The 19278-nt window shown below is 34.5% G+C and overlaps 1 protein-coding gene across 3 annotated transcripts in view; it reads right to left on the reverse strand.

The window, feature by feature from the left end:
• Positions 1–19278, reverse strand: part of HERC4 (HECT and RLD domain containing E3 ubiquitin protein ligase 4) — a 149953-nt gene that overhangs the window by 72309 nt on the left and 58366 nt on the right. For all 3 annotated transcript variants that reach the window (XM_006835820.1, XM_006835822.1, XM_006835821.1), the window contains 4 exons: positions 14845–14921; positions 12265–12486; positions 10914–11005; positions 6208–6338 (listed from right to left, as the gene is read on the reverse strand). In XM_006835820.1, coding sequence (XP_006835883.1) covers positions 6208–6338; positions 10914–11005; positions 12265–12486; positions 14845–14921 — 522 coding nt within the window. The remainder of the gene's footprint in view (positions 1–6207; positions 6339–10913; positions 11006–12264; positions 12487–14844; positions 14922–19278) is intronic.

Genomic DNA, 19278 nt, shown 5'->3' on the forward strand with positions numbered 1-19278 from the left:
GGGTCAGGTGCACCTCAGTCCTCAAGCTGACATCTTTGCTCTTCAACACTTTAAAAAGGTCTTGTGCAGCCGATTTGCCTAATACAATATGTCCTTTGATCTCTTGACTACTGCTTCCTTAAGGGTTGATAGTTGATCCAAGAAGAATGAAGTCCTTGACAACTTCAATCTTTTCTCCGCTGATACGAATGTTGTTTATTGGTCCAGTGGTGAGGATTGTATTGGTTAAGAATTGGCAGATGAGGCTTTCTGTTCAGGTAAAGTGGCCTATGAGGGCTCGATATATAAGTTGCACCCAAAAGTTACGCTAAGAATTGGGCAAGTAACCCAGTACCAATCAGAACACAAGGTCTAGAATATGAGGGGCTTCAAAATGTTTGTGGAAAAATAAATTTAAATGATAAAAATAAATATATATATACACACTTTACTTCTCAACATAAGCTCCTTCAAGCTCAAGACATTTTTTAAACAATGATATCAGACATTTGTCATTTAAAGTGCCATTGAGTCAGCTGTAACTCATAGAGACCGGTATTTGAATAGCAGCTGGTGGGTCTGAACTGCCGATCTTGTAGTGAGCAGTCCAGTTCTAGAACTGAGAGTTCTGGGGATTTGACTACGTCAATGAAGTCTTTTTTTACATTAGCAACGGAAGAAAAATGGGTGCCCTCAAAAGATTTTATGAGATTATGAAATAAAAAGAAGTCAGAAGAAAACAAATCAGGGCTGTAAAGTGGATGCCCAATGATTTTCACCAAAACTCCTGAAAAATTGTCCTTTGATGAGAGGACTGAGCAGGAACATTACATATGATAAAGAAGGGCTTGCTGCTGAAACTTTCCCCAAGGCTTTTTTCTGCTTAAGCTTTGACTAACTTACTCAAAACACTCTCATAATAAGCAGATGCTATTATTCGTTGGCCCTTCAGAAGTCAAGTAAAATGCTTTGAGTATCCCAAAAATTGTTGCCATGCTCTGTTGGTGAGATAGCAGACAATACGCAACCACTACTACTCCCCCCTCATGGACCTTGCAGTGAAAGAACAGATGGGCCTGGTGCACCACACACATCCACTGATGTGGGGTGGGAGTGGGGAGCAATACAGGTAGCAAACCCATGGCAGGCCACTGACTCTCCTATGACGCCAAATTTGCATAATGGCCTGGTCTTTGAAACCTAACCATGTGAGGAGTGGGCATATTGGATATTCCCGAGTCAGAAACCAGGCAAGACAGAATATGCCAGTAGTGTGGCACTGTGGGTTAATGCACTCAACTGCAAGGTCAGTTTGAACCACAAGGTCAGCGGTTCAAGCTTACTAGCTGTTCCTTGAAAACCCTATACAGGGTTGCTATGAGTCAGAATTGACTCAATGGCACCTAACAACAGCAACTGCAATCCCTTTCTTGAATTAGTGTTATCGGAAGGTTTCTTGGGTCTCACTTCTGTTTCTATCAAGTTATAGGTCTCATTTTCTATCTTAAACCCCTTTATTATTTGTGGCATACTGCTTATAAAAATGGCCATTTTTTCATTGCAATGATTAAATCCCCTCCATGCATCATCAAACAACCAAAGAGTATACCTCACAAGCCTGCCCCACTCAGCCGTCAGCACACAGCCCCTCTCCCTTCCCTGAGTCTAGAGACCCCAGTTGCTCCATCTCTGGCATCACTGCTTTTCTAGATAGGGTCCCACACTAGACTTTTTTCCCTTGATGGTCCCAGGGACCTCCGTTCCTGGACTACAAAGTCAATCACTCCCCTCCTTTTGTTACAAAACATCTATGTTTTCAACACTCACAGTCCTGATAGCAATTATTCACTATTCATCCACAAGAGTCTTATCCCTATCTCCTTTCATCAGCCCCATCCAGACAGGTTGGAAACCACTCAGTGGAGAATGCTACCTTTCCCAGCACCCTCTGGAACTAGGTTCTCTATTGAAAGCTTGTAAACCAGTCACTTCTTGCCTTTGTAGCCCCCATTTTTGGTTAGACAATGTCTAAGTTGCCCATCCTTGTTGACCCTGTGTACCAAGGGGGTGGGAATAATCCTCACTGTAAAGATATGTTCCCTCTTTTGAGCTATTGCATCCACAAGCGTAGGTCAAGCTCATCAAATTGTATCAGATTACTCTTTTTTTCTTCTTCTAGTCGAGTTCTTCATATCAGTTGGACGCAGAAGCCAATGTTTTGATTGGATTTATTTTTGATGAGGTTTATTAATATTCTTTGAGGTCACCCTGTAATTTATTAATTCCTTTGAAACTATTTTTTGCAGGTCCCCAACAAGATTAAGACAACGTTATTACTGAAATAACTTGTCTGCAGCTACCCAGTGGTCACACAGACATATTTAAACAGGTTTTGTTTGGAATAAACCAGTGCATCTATGAACTAGAACTCTAGCAGCAATACTTTTTGACTTATCCTTGCATATCCAAAGACTCATGAGGTAAGGAGCCATTTTGCGGAAGAAAGATGAGGCTTTCTGCTCCTGTAAAGATTTACAGTCTCAGAAACCCTATAGAGGGTCACTATGAGTTGGAACCGACTTCATGGCATACAACCATACCATACTGTGCCATAGAAACAGTGGTGGCTGCTGTTGAGTTGGTTCTAGTAAAAATTGACAGGCCAATGCTTAACCTATTAAGCCACCAGTGCTTCTCATTATACAAATATCACCTCTTTTTACCTGTGGTGGTGGTGCTGATGTACCGTGGAGTCAGTTTGGACTCACAGCAACCCTGTGTAAGTTTCTGCTGTCAATTTTTATGGGAGCAGAAAGTTTGATCTTTCTCCCATGGAGCCGCTGGTGGATTCAAACTGCTGACCTTGCATTTAGCAGCCCAATGCTTAAACCACTAAGCTTCCAGGGTTTCTCATTATACAAATATCACCTCTTTTTACATGTCTTAGAAATGGGCAAATTTTTAAAAGAAGTATCTAGGAATTAAATTACCAAAATTCAAGATCTCTATGGTAAGAAATTTAAAACATTAGAAAATATTAAAGAAGTTTGGAATTAGTCAAGATCACAACTCTTCACCATATTAATCTAAAATCAATGCACTGCCACTCAATTGCAGGGAACTTTTTACATGCTGGCACTAAAATTTCTTTGGGAGTAAAATGTGAAAATAGTTAAGATATCCTTAAAAAATAGGAAAAAAACTAAAGGAATTATTTTATACCAAATAAAGTAACTTACTACAATGTAAATCGCATAGTTTGCATGTAGCAAGAAGATAAAAACACTGAAGGAATAATATAGAGATCACAGAAACAGATCCATATGTAAGCAAGCAGCCCTTAGATTGCAAATGAATTTCACTCCTAAATCTGTCTTTAAGTCAAATTTTTACTTAGTTAGAACATCTAGGTACCGTGTCATTTGGTCTAATACCTGTCTTACTGTTTGATATATTTTTTGGCATATAAAAAATATTAAATAAACTCTTCCAGATACACTAAAATACCTTTAACATAATGAGAAAGCTTTAAAAAAAAATTGTGGAAAAATAAAATTTAAAGATAATAGAAATTTTTCATGAACTTTTTGAAGCTCCTTCACACAGTATTTTTTAACATATTTTTTAATAATAATGTTTTCATGTGCATTGTAAAGTAGTGTCCATGTATTATTACTATGAACCACTCTATAAACACAGAATTTGAAGGTTTGGTTCATATCTATAAGATGGATGTATATCCAGCATACATAACCCAAGGACTGCTTGTATGGCACTTATTTTGTGGCCAACTGTTGATTTCATAAAACAAAATGCAAATTTTAACCCTCACCTAACCACTACTTAGAAAAAAAACAAAAAACCACTTCAGATAGATTACAGACCTCTATGTAAAAGACAAAACCATGTGAAGAGAATGTTGTTGTTATGTGTCAGCAAGTTGATTCTGACTCATGGGGACTCTGTGCACAACAGAACAAAATACTGCCTGGTCCTGTGCTGGCCTCACAATCATTGTTAAGCTTGAGTCCACTGCTGATGCTGCCGCTGTGTCAATTCATCTTGTTGGGGGAATCTTTCTATATTTTGCCGACCTACTTTACTAAGCATGATGTCCTTCTCCTGAGATTGGTCCCCTCCTGATAATATGTCCAAAGTACGGGAGACGAAGTCTCACCATGCTGACTACTCTAAGCAGCACTCTGGCTGTACTTCTTCCAACACAGATCCATTTGTTCTTCTGGTAATCCATGGTACTTTTGATATTCTTCTCCAACATCATAACTCAAATGTATCAATTATCCTATGGTCCTCATTATTCACTGTCCAACTTTTCACATGCCTATGAGGCTACTGCAAATACCAATGGCTTGGGTCTGGCACAACTTTGTCTTCAAATTGACAGTTCTTGAATACTTTAAAGAGATTTTGTGCAGAAGATTTACTTAATTCAATACATCTTTTGACTTCCCAACTGCCATTTCCATGAGTGTTTACCTAAGCAAAATAAAGTCTGTGACAACTTCAATCTTTTCTCATTTATCATGATACTTACTGGTTCAGTGGTGAGGATTTTTGCTTTCTTTACATTGAGATGCAACCAATACTGAAGGCTGTGGTCTTTGATCATCATAAATATTTTAAGTCCCCTTGGCTTTCGGCAAGCAAGGTTATATCATTTACACATTGCAGGATGTCAATGAGTCTTCCCTCCAATCCTGATTCATATAATTCAGTTTCTCAGATTATTTGCTTAGCATACAAATTAAGTATGGTGACAAAATATAACCCTGGTGCACGTTTCCTGATTTTAAACCATTCAGTGTCCCCTGTTTGAACGACTGTCTCTTGGTCTATGTAAAGGTTCTCAGGAGCACAACGAAGTGTTCTGGAATTCTTCACAATGTTATCCATAGTGTAAAGAGAATAGAGAAGATAATCTTCAAGTCTTAAGGAAGGTAAAGCTTTCTTAAGAAACTAAAAGCCCTAATAATAAAGGCAAAGATTGATAAATGCTGCTACATTAAAATTTGAAACTTCTGTTCATCAAAAGACAAGACCCAGAGAGTAAGTGAAGACATTTGCAAAACATATACCAATTATTGGGACTTATTTTCAGCTAATATAAAGAATGACTACATATAGGAAAATTAAATAACCATGAAAAAATTATGTTTATTTAATTACAATTATGATGAGGTAACACTACATATCTAAAAGACTGGCAAACATTAGAGTCTAAAGAAGTGGTGACAAGGACCTAGTTATCCGAAAATCTCATTTACTACCAGCAGAAGTGTAAACTGGTACAACCATTCTGGAAACAGTGTGACATAAACTCATATAATTTAAGTTAAATATCCTCTCTCACCAAGGAGTCCATTCTAAGTGTGTGTTACTTTAAGTCAGTTCCAATTCATAGCAACCCTGTAGAGAGCAGCTGGCTAACTTGAACCGCTGACGTTGCATTTCCAGTGCATTAACCCATTTACAAACACCATATAATAAGTAAAAGAATGTTCACAGCAACATTACTTGTAATTACTCAAAGCCAAATGCACATTAGCAATAGAATGTAAAAATAATCATATATTCATATGATTGAAAAAAAAAAAAAATACAGCAATGAGCCAGATGCTAGGAAAGGTACGTTTTACTACTGAAGAGTTTGTCCAATTTAATCCAAAAGAGGTGAAGCTCAATTTTAAAGCTCTCTCTTTTCTACTTACTCCTAATAACTGAGAATCATACCAGGATTCCAGTTCCATTTTCATCACTGACTATTATTATGTTTTAAAAAAGTAATTACTACTGGTCAATTGCCTAATCCTTAGAGAAAGAAAAGATGAGGGAAAAGATGAACTACAGTTATACTATTGTGTTGTTGTTAAGTGCCGTTGAGTCGGTTCCAACTAACTCATAGCAATCCTGTACAGGGTTTCCGAGGAGCAGCTGGTGAGTTTGAACCGCCAACCTTGTGGTCAAATGTTTTATCCCATGGAGCCATACAAGCAATACAATATTGTATATACATTAACACCTTGCGTCAGACAAATTTATTTTAAGGAGAAAAAGGCAAAGATTCATTATAATAGAACATGCTGCTTCTGTTGTTATGACTCTTCAACAGCACATTAGGCATTTGACGGAAAATGTTTTGCTTTACAAACAAGTTGTTAAAAAATTGTATTATAAAGTCCAAACTACGATTTTATATTAATAGCTTACCTTCCACAAGCTATCTGAGTGACAATGCTTCCCATAAGTTCAAAAACTTTCCTTGGATTTATTTCATGACTGGTAGAGTTATGACCCAACTGACCATACCCTCCAGCTCCAAAAGTAAAAACGCCACCTTCCTAAAAACAGATAAAAATCCACTGTCATATTGTTATTGTTAAGTACCACAGAGTCGGTTCTAACTCATAGCAACCCTGTACAGGGTTTCCAAGGAGTGGCTGGTGGGCTTGAAACACTGACCCTGTGGTCAACAGTGTATCTACAGCACCACACCAGGACCCTCCAGAAGGACTAATTAAAAACATTACTAATTTCTAAGAAAAATAAGCTGATCTGCAATATGGAGTCAATTCTTGTCTTTTATTATCTTGACAACTTAACAGATGTTAAGTCAGATGACTTCAAGGTAAAATGTCTTACAACTAAGACAGAGTTCCAGACTGTAAGACTAAAATATGTTCACATATTTTTAAAGTACTTAATTATGTTATCATCACAAATATTTACTTTAAGTTTTCACTAAAGAGATACAAAAAATGATTTCTTTTCAGTGTCTTTCATTACCATTATACGCTCTTGCTGAAGTCCAAGTACTCACCTATAAAATTTTACAAAATCTACAAATGGTTTATCATCTCTGCTTTTAAACTAGTTATGCTTTGAACACAAACACTCTGCAAAACTGTGTATGAAATCAGAATGTACAAACAAAACTATTTTTAGATATAGTTGCTACAATGTAGAGATGGTCTTGAAAATATTAAAAATTACATAACTGAATTAAAGGTTATATGTAAAATAAATTAAAAACCTGCAATAACAATTTAGCACAATGAACTGGTTTTCAATTCAACTGCTTTTTTCCTAGTTTTAATTATACCACCTTATATTCCTTCATCAGTTAATACTGTTACGTACTTTTGTTGTTGTTGTTAAGTGCCATTGAGTTGATTCCAACCCATAGCAACCCTGTATAGGGTTTCCAAGGAGCAGCTGGTGAGCCTGAACCACCAACCTTGCAGTTCAAACAAATTTGCAATCTGATCTATTAGCCCACAGAGCCATGGAAAGGAATTTTAGTTTGAAAGTTTTTTTACCATGGAGAAGTTCTAACAAATACATAAAAATAAAGAAGTATAATGAACAGTATTCAGTTTTAACAACTGGGCAATAAATAGATAGATAAATAAATAAATAAGTAAATAAAGGCTGATATGAAGGACTGACCCCCCCCTGTGGGGAAGAGTCACTGGAATATTTTCAAGTTAATTGCAGTCATCAAATAAATGTCTATGCATCTTCAGTGACACCTATTACTAACAGATGAGGACTTAAAAAATATATATAATCACAATAGCTTCATATCAAAATTATATGGTCATATATCTAAATATAGATATATGACCATATAATTTTGGAACCGACTCCACGGTACTTAACAACAACAACATACCTAAATATATATAATCACAATACATATTATAAAATTAGTATTAATTTCTCAGTATAATCTAATAGCCAGGGCATGTTTAAATTTCCCTATATTATTACACTATGTCAGAAAGCATGTTTGATGCTGGTAAACCGGTCAAAGTGTGTCACCCTATTTTGTTCCCTGTAAGCTTACCATTGCTGATTTTTGCCTATAGCATGACTGTATCAGGTAGGACAAAATAGTAAATATCTAGTCTTATCATTTCTTCTAGATTTGGAATTATTCTTCAAAGAACTTTTCTTCATCAACTAGTAATTTACCTGAACTATAATTTGTAAATGAAAGGTAATATAAATTCTTGATTATTTCTTATTTACCTATTTTTAGAAAAACGAGTTTTTGTCCAACCTTCCAATGTATGCAGTAAATTCATTTTGTATTAATTTAGGGTACGGAGTATCATCATTATAAACTCATGATTTTTATGTTTGATATGTTTCCAATTTTATAGTCATTTCGATAACCAATGAATAACCTTCAAATTATTCTTCAGATATAACCTCCTCTCTTTTGATAACCAATGAACCCTCCTTCAAATTGTCCTTCAGATATAACCTACTACTCTTAAACATTTTCTTTCAACAAAATGTCCAAGGTTTATCTTATACATTTTTTGTTGTCTCAGACACAGACTCAGATTCTTAAAGGAGCTCTCATTTTTATTAGTGGAGAGTCTGTAACTACCAAGGATGGTAAATGCTTCCAGATTGTACATGGTCATTATTTCAAAGCCAGTTCATTGTCCATGACTAGGAAATAAAAATTACTTTAGAAGGAGAAAATAAATCAAGAGTTCATATTGATACTTCAAATTTAAAATAAATACCATAGGATTGATACTTAATTCCTATAGTTTTTCATCTACCTCTTTTCTCTTAAAGGAGCCCTGGTGGTTCCATGGGTTACATGATGGGCTGCTAATGAGTTCAGCAGCTCACACCCCACCAATTGCTTTACTGAAGCTGTCTGTGAAAACCCTTAGAGCAGTTCTATTCTGCCCTATAAGGTTTCTATGAGTCGGAATTGACTCAAAAGCAGTGGGTAGGTTTTCTCTTAAGCTGAAAATTGTAAGCTTTTAGTGGCAGCAGAATACTTATTTGCTTTATCATTCTCTTTATATGTTGCTGTGTTGTGAAAGTGCTGTTGAGTCCGTTTCAACTTAGAGCCACCCTGTCAGGGTTTCTGAGCAGTGACGGTGAGTTTGAACAGCTGATCTCGTAGTTAAAAACCAGCCTTACAGTCTGGTGCTTATCCTACAGTACCACACAAGGACTCTTCTCTATATATAACATATTGAAAAGAATAATTATAATTTTGTTACTAACAGTAAGACTGCAGAGTGTAATACACAATTTCTTTGTGGATCTGGTCTATCCTTAAGTTATGTCCCACACCAATGATCTACAGCAACATACTGTTTTGCTAAAATCATTCTTCTTTATGGAGTAATACCACGAACTTGTTGTATATTCAGGCTCAATTGTTTTTTCAATATCCAAATTCTGAGATATATATATATTTGCTTTTGAATTATATGTAACAGTCACTACTAAAATCCAATGTGAAAATTGCAAGATACATTTGGTGTAGCTACTAATTTTATTTCTCCTTCCATTTTAAAATTTTGAAGTCCCCTCATATATCCTAGAAATTATTCCACAGCATTATATAGAAATCTTCTCATTCTATTTTATAATTCATGGTATAACACATTTATTCCACTAGGTTGCTACTGATGAATATTTTGGAGTTTGACCAGTTTTTTGCTATGTCATAATAGATAAATGGCCATATACATAAACATTTCTAGCAAGAAAGATTTTAGAAGACTGATAAATCCAATGGTATTACATATATATATATGTGATTTGCAAGTTGAATTTGTAAATGACCTTGAAAAATATTGGTATCTTTAGGAGTCATGAACATAGCATGTCTTTCTATTTATTCAAATCTGATTTTTAAATCTTTCCTTAATGTAGATTCCTAATGTAGATTTGGCAAAGCAATCCTAACTTACTTGCAAGAAATTATTCCAGAACAGCAAAGATATGGATGTGGAATTATAGTCTAACTTAAATATTTTATTTTAGGGTTATTTAAAAGTACCTGATATCATTTAAAAATATATTAACTAAAAATTCCAGTGACCAAATGTCATGACCTACTAAATATCATGACCTTCTAAGAGGAATACAAAAGATGACCAGGATTAGCACTTTTTAAGCATCAAGACAGACATACTTATCCTGGAAAAATGAGATAAAAGCTCATTACCTTAAGTACACTTTATGTGATAATGCCTAAAAACACTTTCACCATCCTAAAGGGTGTTAAATTTAAAATCCAGAGGGTGTAGAAGTTTGATTAGGAGTTAATTTCTTCTTAAAAAACTTCTAAAAAAACTTTCCAATTCCTTTTTAATATCATGTTGTTGTTGTTAAGTGCCATCGAGTCGGTTCCGACCCATAGCGACCCTGTACAGGGTTTCTGAAGGTGTAAATCTTTACAGGAGTAGAAAGCCTCATCTTTCTCCTGCGGAGCGACTGATAGTTTCGAACCGCTGACTTTAAGGTTCGCAGCCCAATTTACTATCATAGGTACCATAAATAATGCTCCTAGTGAAGATATATAGAATGTTTTCATTTTCATTTAACTTCTGGAATCTGGAGAACCTAGTAGTATTAATTACTAATGAATTAGCACAAGTGAGAAAGTGAGAGGTCAGAGTTAAAGCTACAAACAAAGATTATGAGGAAAGCACATTATAACTGCTTGTACAACACTTGGGCTGTGGATATTAGAGGGATTCAATCTCCTCTATTACTTGTAATAAAATATTTATAAGCCAAAATGGCCTTAAATGAAAATTAAACACAGTTATATAATTGAAATTGATATATACAGCACAGCAAGCTTGACAAATTGAACGCATTATATTCAAAAGATCATTTCAATAGTATTTTTTCTGGACTGAAATTAAATCACATGTAACAGTATATTACAATTCACATTTCATAACATATAATGAAGCTGAAAATGCAGGTAAGTTATTTTTCAGAACAACAATCTAGGGCTTTTTTGCAAGATAAACTATTCTCAGACATCAATAATTCTCAAGTTTTAACATAAGTATTAATGAAAAAATTAATTATGAAATAAAAAATATGATAATGAAGAAGTTTTAGAAGCACAATACCTTAGTTAGAGCAGCAGTATGATCTTCTCCACAACAAATATAAACTATTTTCTGAGATCTTAGTGACTTTAGCAAATTAGGAACATATCTATCTGAAAATTCCAATAAGAGATGTTAACACTATTTTTAAAAACAAAACTTTTTTAATATGTGTTTTCTCTATAATTTCCTAGGCTTAGTAAATAATAATGAATAAATGATTTTAATAAATGATTCAATGATATTTTAGTATAAGCCTACTAAGGTTTACCTATTTATTTACAATACTGTGACAAAACAGGGACTTAAAAAGTCCAATTTAAGTGTTAAACTGTCCATATGCCAATCTGCATTGGTCTCAGCAGTCTACAAATCTGAGTTATTGCTTTTAATTTTATACTCACACACGCACCATGCTTTATATTTACCATATAATCATTATGCTCATAACACCCTACTTAGAAGCCCAAAAGTATATTTTCTGCTATCTTATAGCATGAAAGATAGAACATCCTAATCTTTCATATTTTTCTAATGGAGAACAAAATAGTCTTTAATTCTTATGGATTATTTGCTTATCATTATCAATTGTTATTCAACACATCATGTTTGTTGTCTTAAGTCATCAAAATTATGATGAATTTTATGAAATTGTAGCTTTTATAGGCCATTTGTTGGCATTCAACCCAACGAAGCTAAATCAATCCCAAGATCCCAACTTGTTACAAGCACTTACAAAAATTTTAAATTTAAAACATTTATTTTAAAAACTACCATGTTAAAAGTGAAGCCCAATCAAAGATTAATTTAATGACTTAGATTTAAATTATATCCTTCAAAACTCAAATAAAAAATGCTTCATCCTACTTTCCCAAAACAATTTTACAGCTTCTTTCCATTAATGGGGGTAACATAGTGGTTACAAACCACAAGGTCAGCAGTTCGAAACTACCAGCTGTTCCGCAGGAGAAAGTTGAGGCTTTCTGCTCCCATAAAGATTTACAGCCTCTGAAACCCTGTACAGGGGCTGTATGAGTTGGAACTGACTCCACGGCACATAACCACCAACTACCATAATGTAAAAACTCCAGTTACCATGTTTTCCAACTCTCCATTAACTAACATCTAGTTATATAGGATTTTGTCCAGATATACTTTCTATAGTTTATTTTAGAAAAAAAGTGATTTTTTTTCCTTCCCACCCCGCCTCAAATATTGTATCAAATGGAAATTTTTAACTAGCATCACAGTATCCACCTCCCCACCACAGAAGGTTTGAGTACATTTCTCTCTGGTAAGAAGAATCACTGTTCTTTCTCAAAAGATCATTTCTTCTAACAAGTACATTTAACTATAAACAATGAGAACTTACCGTTTTCATCATTAAGACCGAGCTGACCAAATTTGTTGCGTCCCCATCCAAAGATAGCTCCAGAAAGGGTCAGTACAAAACTGTGAGCTCCTCCTGCTGCAACTTGCATGAAAGGGATTCCGTGCAAAGACTTAATCAGTTGTGGTGAAGCCTGCTTTTTACAGTCAAGGCCTAAACCCAACTGGCCATATTTATTCTGTCCCCAACAGAAAACTTCACTTGCTGTAAAGCAAAAATCATAAAATTAGCTATTTTCTCACACACAAAAATTTTTATTTGAAGATCATCGATTATAATGTGACATAAGTCTTCTCACCAGATGGAAATAAATACTCTTCTTTTTGCAATTAAGTTTATTTAAATATGGAAACATACTACTTAGAACACTCTATATTAATGCATTCTAAATTTGACTAACTATACAAGGAAGCTTCAAACTGCACATGGAAAAATTCCCTATCTTTTAACTCCATTTTCCCAACAACTTTTTGAAACCCCCTTGTACAGAACAATAAGGAGCACAGTGGTTTAGCATTGGGCTACAAACTAAAAAAGTCATCGGTTCAAACCCATTAATCCTTCCAAAGGAGAAAGTTGTGGCAGTCTGATTTCTTAAAGATTTACAGCTTTGGAAACCCTATGAGACAAGTCTACCCTCTCTCCTATCACGGGTGCTTATAGGATAGCTATGAGTTGGAACTGATATGTCAGCAATGAGTTTGGTTTGAGATTTGAGATACAGACCAATGAGTGAGTCATATAACTAGGGGTCAATCTTATTTCTTTATGCTCAAGAGAAGACTGTCCCTTTTTAGTACAGCCAACCGTTGTCTTAGACATCTGACATCCAGACAACACCTTCTTGTTCTTTGATATTATGCAAATTTGCTCTCACTGTAAAATGACTGAACCAACCCTACTCACAATAAATTCTTCATGATAATCACCTTTACATGCTGCACATGCAGCTTTTAAATCAATGACAAGGTTTCATTTCTTACAAACTCACCTAACATATTCACTTGAAGACATAAAAACATACTTAGGAATGGATCTTGGTCATAACCTGACGACCACCTGTACTCAAGTCTTTTATTTTGTATTTTCTCCCAAATCTTCACTTTTCAGCCACATATATTGATGATGTTTAAAATTTTATTACTCACTCACATCTAGCCTCTGAGCAGTAAACCCATTTATCCTATTACCAATCTTACATCTAAACTTGTGTATTTCAAGAACACTTCTAACTCTGAGTTCAACAAACAGATTTCCTGACCCCCTCACCACTTAACATACCTGGACCTCTTCCAAGTGTTGGCCATCTCAGAAAAAGACATTGTAACGGATTTAGTAGCACGAGTCATTAACCCGGAGTATTAAGCATAAACATGCTTATGTGTATATAGTTTGTGTATATAGTTTTTGTATATAGTGTATCATATGTGTATACAGTTAGCTTTCTAAAGAAAAATGTGACATGAAATGATCCATTCGCCATTTCACCTGGTATTCCTACTGTCACTTTGATCCCACACTGCTACCCAACTTTACATATTTTTATCAAACTAATAACTGACGCTCTAAGAATTCGTATTATAACATACAATAAAAGCAAGTCTTCCTAAAAAATTAGATCCCAAGTCTCCTACCAGGAAATAACCTCTCTTATTAGTTACTGGTATGTCCTTCCAGAATACAAGCAAACATTTGTATTCTGCAAAGAGAACTTATAAAAATGCAGAACTGAAGTTGCTCACCTACAAAAAATACTTTAGAGCCTTCCCACTTGTTGGTAGCGATTTGAGCTGAAGTTCCCAGAGTTCGGGGAAAGTTTAACCAAAGATGGAGATGTTGGGAGCAACTAAGCCAAAGGTCTCAGACTTGAGGGCAGTTTAATCAAAGAATTGTTAACTAAACAGTTATGGTCCAGAAAATCGGCCTGCTCCCAGGTCAGGCTGCCCTGCTGAGGAACTTGCAGAGCCTTTCTTTGTATGCAGCCATGGCCTTCAGTTTACTCTGCAAAAACATCTCGCTGCCCTAATCTGTTTCCCTAGCAACTACATTCTTCTGATAAAGTCCCATTTACTGCTTGCATCTATACACCAAAAGTTTTTTGCAATCTTTTCCCTGCCCCCAGCACTTTCCTTTGTTATTTAATAAATGTGCTGAATGAAGGTCAGTGCCGCAGTATCTCCATCAGAGTGCTGCAAACCACCTGGTCCCAACTTTACTTATTTCAATTGTGTCTTCCTTTTTTTTCCTAATCACTAGTCACCCTTACTCGGGTTTAATCTCTCTGTGCGGGTCGCAGAGTACAGCCACTTGTCAGACGCGGCACCCACTGCTCCTAGGACAAACATGCTTATGAAGCAGAATCAACTCAATGGCACTTAACAACAACAACAATCTTTATGGAAGCAAACTGCCACATCCTTCTACTATAAACTAGCTGATGGGTTTGAATTGCCAACCTTTCCATTAGCAGAAAAACCAAGCTGGAAGACTTTCTATTCATTTAAAGCATCATATAGTAAAACTAAAAAAAGGGGTAAGGGACGATCACAAAACAATGCTTACCTTTAGAGAGTGCAAGTGAATGGTAGTAACCACAAGCAACCTGTACGATCTGGATATCTGACAAACTTTTAATGTTTCTAGAAAACAAGGAGAGATCAGGATCAGTTAATTTCACTTACCTCATGTATCTTGAATGACTAATCAACAAAACGATTTACTGACCAACTACTATGTGAAAGGAGTCCTTCTGTGGTGCTGGCTGTAGGACAAGCACAAGACTGCTAATCAAAGCATCGGCAATTCAAACCCACCAGTCACTCCTTGGAAATGTATGCAGCGTCACTAAGAGTTGTAACCAACTTGAGAGCACTTCACAACAACACTATGTGAAACCAGAATTTTCTACTGACCTGACAGGTCATGTCATCTTTCTCATGTAAGCCCAATTTACCAAAAATCTATGCTAAAATAAAAGCAAAGAAATTAACAAGCAAAATCTAGATAGTGAAAAAAATTAAGTGTGATATCACACCTTGAAAAGATAATATTTAAGTCAAGTGAGCTGGGCTCACATCTCCAGTACTCCTCAGAGTGCTTATAATCTAGATGTTTCTTTTATCAAGATATTTTCAAATATAGCTTAAAATCTGAAATTCTACAATATATTTATCAAACTAATGTGTACCACCTGTCTAACACAGGTACTGTGCCTAATTGAATGTATGTTTTCTCCTCTATCAAATTCCTCAAGAAGCAATGATGACTCCTGCCATGCTCATCACAATTTATAAATCATGAAACATACTCCTCTTAGGCTACCTTTTTATTTTATGTCTAAATCAGTGATACATTCAGTTCTTTTTACTAGGGAATTTTAATCAATTCATTTATTGTAATCATTGATGTTTATTCTAGTTTCTTACCATCTCATGTTTGCTCCATGTATTTTATAGTTTCTTGGTTTTCCTTTCCCAAATTTTTGCTTAATTGCAATGCAATCTACAAGCATTACAAAAACCAAGTAACTTTATATAGCAATCATCTATGTTCTTTTATGTGGCTCACCCTCTCCTAGTCACTGTTTTCCCTGAAAATTTTTTCAAGAAAAAAAAAAAGAAAAAAGAAAGAAAGGGAGGGGATATATGTTTGTTATTGCCACCTGACCTGATTCTGCCATATGAGAGTCCGGAGCAAGATCTGACCAGAGTGTCGATACCCATGATTTTCAGGAAACAGCTTCCGCAAATCAAATTTTGAGCAGGAGAAAGGAGTGTTACTCTAATTCTATATTGTTGTATCAAAAATACTTTTATTTAGTGGATTAACTACAAAATCTGAGAGCTGTACTGCTACAATCAATAAAATCCAACTGCATCTGCACTTTCAGATTTTCAAATGTAATAAAATGCCACTTTTATGCAATTAGTAAAAAACAAACAATGGCAATGCAAAAAGATTTAGGAATTTAAAAAATACATGGACTTGTACATCTGAGCTGAAGTTACTAAAACACTTATAGTTACTGCTGATGCACACTAGGAAAACAGACAAGGATGCTTCAAAAAAAATTATTTTAAAAATCCATTATCTTTTATTTAATTCCATTTTCCACGAATTTTTGAAGGCCCTTCAACACACTGGGCAATGAACTATATATTACATTAAATATGTTTTTTTAAAAACAATTCTACGTATCTAATTTGCAAGATCAAGTAAGACATTTTAATTCTCAAAAAACTCTATTTTTCTCCAAAGCATTTACTGCTATTAATTACTAATCTAATTATTCAATGAATGCTTCTATGCCAAAGATTTGTGAAGGCAGAAACTCCATGTCTTATCACTGTGGAAGACCGAGTACCCACCATCATGCTAGACACATTATATACACTGTTAAAGGGTAAGTGGATTCGTAAAGCCTTGGAAACTTTAGTCATAGAGCTTGCTAAAAATGTCTATATCTGTACTGCAATTTACACTCAGTGATTCTCCTTCCAAAATATTATCACAAGTTTTAGACTATAACATACATGCATTTTCTTGGATATATTACAAAACAGTCATTATTACATATTACGGAAAGGCCCTAATAAAAAAGAGATCCTTCTGTGGCATTACTGCGCTAAACAATATATTCTCTCCTTTTATCTTTGTGTCCTGGTGTGGCACAGTAGGATAAGCACTGGACTGCTAACTGCAAGGTCAGTGGTTCAAACCCACCACCTGCTACTACTTGGAAACCTTATACAAGGTCACTATGAGCAGGAATTGACTCGATAGAACTTAATAACAACAACAAACTAAAAAGTTAATGGTTCAAGCCCACAAGCTGCTACTTAGAAACCTTATGTAGGATCTCTATGAGTCAGAATCAACTAGACAGCACTCAATAACAAACAAGAACCTTTTCATGTACATTCATTAATACATTAAGGATTGACAGTATGGGGAGGGAATGCTGTTTTGTTTTAGCTTTCAGAAAATTAAAATGAAAAGTTCCATGACTGTGAAACTTGATTTACCAAACAGATTTCAATGTTCTATTTTTCCTAAAGAGGTAACAAAGTAGAAAATACTTAAAATAGAATTCTGTAGAATTCATCAAAAAGAATCCCTTTTTTAAAGGACAAAGAGAAAATTTAAATGTTTATAGTTATCAATTTAAAAAAAAAAAAGGATTCAAAAGTACTTAACTGAAAATTTTAAGTCAATAATTTGTTAAAAATTAAAAATAAACATAGCAATTATGATTGGTAACCAAATTTATGAAAATTGTATTTAGATCTTTACAGCAAACATTTAAAATTGTTTATATTTAAAATGGAGTCCTAGTATGGCATTGTGGGTTAATGTGCTGGACTGCAAAGTCAGTTTGAACCACAAGGTTGGTGGTTCAACTTCACCAGCTACTCCTCAGAAATGCTATACAGCTGGGTCAGAACTGACTCGACAACATTTAACACCAACAACATTTAAAATAAGCGCCTAAATTTTAAACACTGTCAAAACATTTTAAGTGGCTCAGAAAACATTTTAAGTGGCTCAGGAGCATCACTAAAATGCTTCACTGTAGAGAACAACATAATTTCTTAACTGCATTCTTAAAAACGGTTTGAAATTTTAAAGTTAATGAATTTGGAAAGAATGTATCTATACTTCTCCCTTGGGAAGTCTGTCAAAAACATATTAATTGTTAAATATGTGTACTACTGCATTCTTCTGTTTTTCTAATTTTGTGTGTCATGAAATTATAGGCCAAAATAGGCATTGCCACTCGTGTTTCTGAAGATAAAACTCCAACAACTAATGGTAACAAATATATAATTTAAAACTGAAAGAACTAAAGCGTTAATTATTTTACAATGAAACAAAATTAACAATTTTTTATTTCTAATTAAGGCACCACTTTCCTAATCACTAACAAAAATTCTTAATTAACGTCAACAATTTTTTGAATTTTGAGAAATTTAAGTTAACTAGTCACTACCATCAAATACTCTGTCGTTTTGAGGTAAAATATTATTAATTTTCAGATGCTAAAATTAGGCAGAAATTATAACATGTTTAAAACTGGGTAAAATCAAGAAAAAAAAGATCAATTCAAACCTGTTTATCTAGTTTCTATGGCCTAGAAATAGCTGTATCATATGGTAACAAATTTTTATTACATATACCAGAGACAGAGTTTTAAAAAAGAAACTATATCTAACAATTAGAAAATTATTCATTCTCACATTAAATCAAAAATTAATAAAAATAAAAAAAGCCTTAGCTTCTTTTTACAAAATATAATACAAAAAGGCTTCAAAAAGTTTGTTGAAAAATTCTATTATCTCACAACTCCATTTTCCACAAACGTTTGGAAGCAAATTTGTATGTCGCCTACATTAAAAAATCACCACAACCAAAAACAAAAGAAATACAGGCCGCTGATGCGGAATCATTTCTTTCCCTAAGTAGTAGTGATTTCAACCAAAACAGAGTTAGAATGAAGCAATAATTAACAAACTATTAAGAGTTTCAGATATGACCTATTGTTAATTTTGCATTCTTTTTTAACTTAAAAGTAGTTCTGAATTTCCATAGTCTTAACTATTGGCGTAGTAATAGACTTTCTTATCAAGAAAGTATGGCCTAATAGGAATCTTCGCTTTTCTGATTACTCTCATGAAAATCTATAAACACTAAATTTAGAAATCTATTTACAGCTATAAGGAGCAATGGTAGCGTTGCTAACTGCAAGGTCAGCAGTGAAAATCAACCAGTTGCTCCTTGGAAGAAAGATGAGGCTTTCTGCTCCTATAAAGATTTACAGACTCAGAAACCCTATACATGTTTAAAAAGTCTTACACATAAATTATGATTTGGTGCTGAAATTTAAAAAAAATTTTAATTCACTGTCTTTCACATAAGTATATTTTTACTGAAAAATTAAATCCTAATTTTTTGAAGAAGACTGAAGCTCAGAAATGGCTTCACACACACCTTAAAGCT

The sequence above is a fragment of the Chrysochloris asiatica genome, unplaced genomic scaffold, assembly GCF_000296735.1.
Source record: "Chrysochloris asiatica unplaced genomic scaffold, ChrAsi1.0 scaffold00020, whole genome shotgun sequence".
NCBI classification, from domain to species: Eukaryota; Metazoa; Chordata; class Mammalia; order Afrosoricida; family Chrysochloridae; genus Chrysochloris; species Chrysochloris asiatica.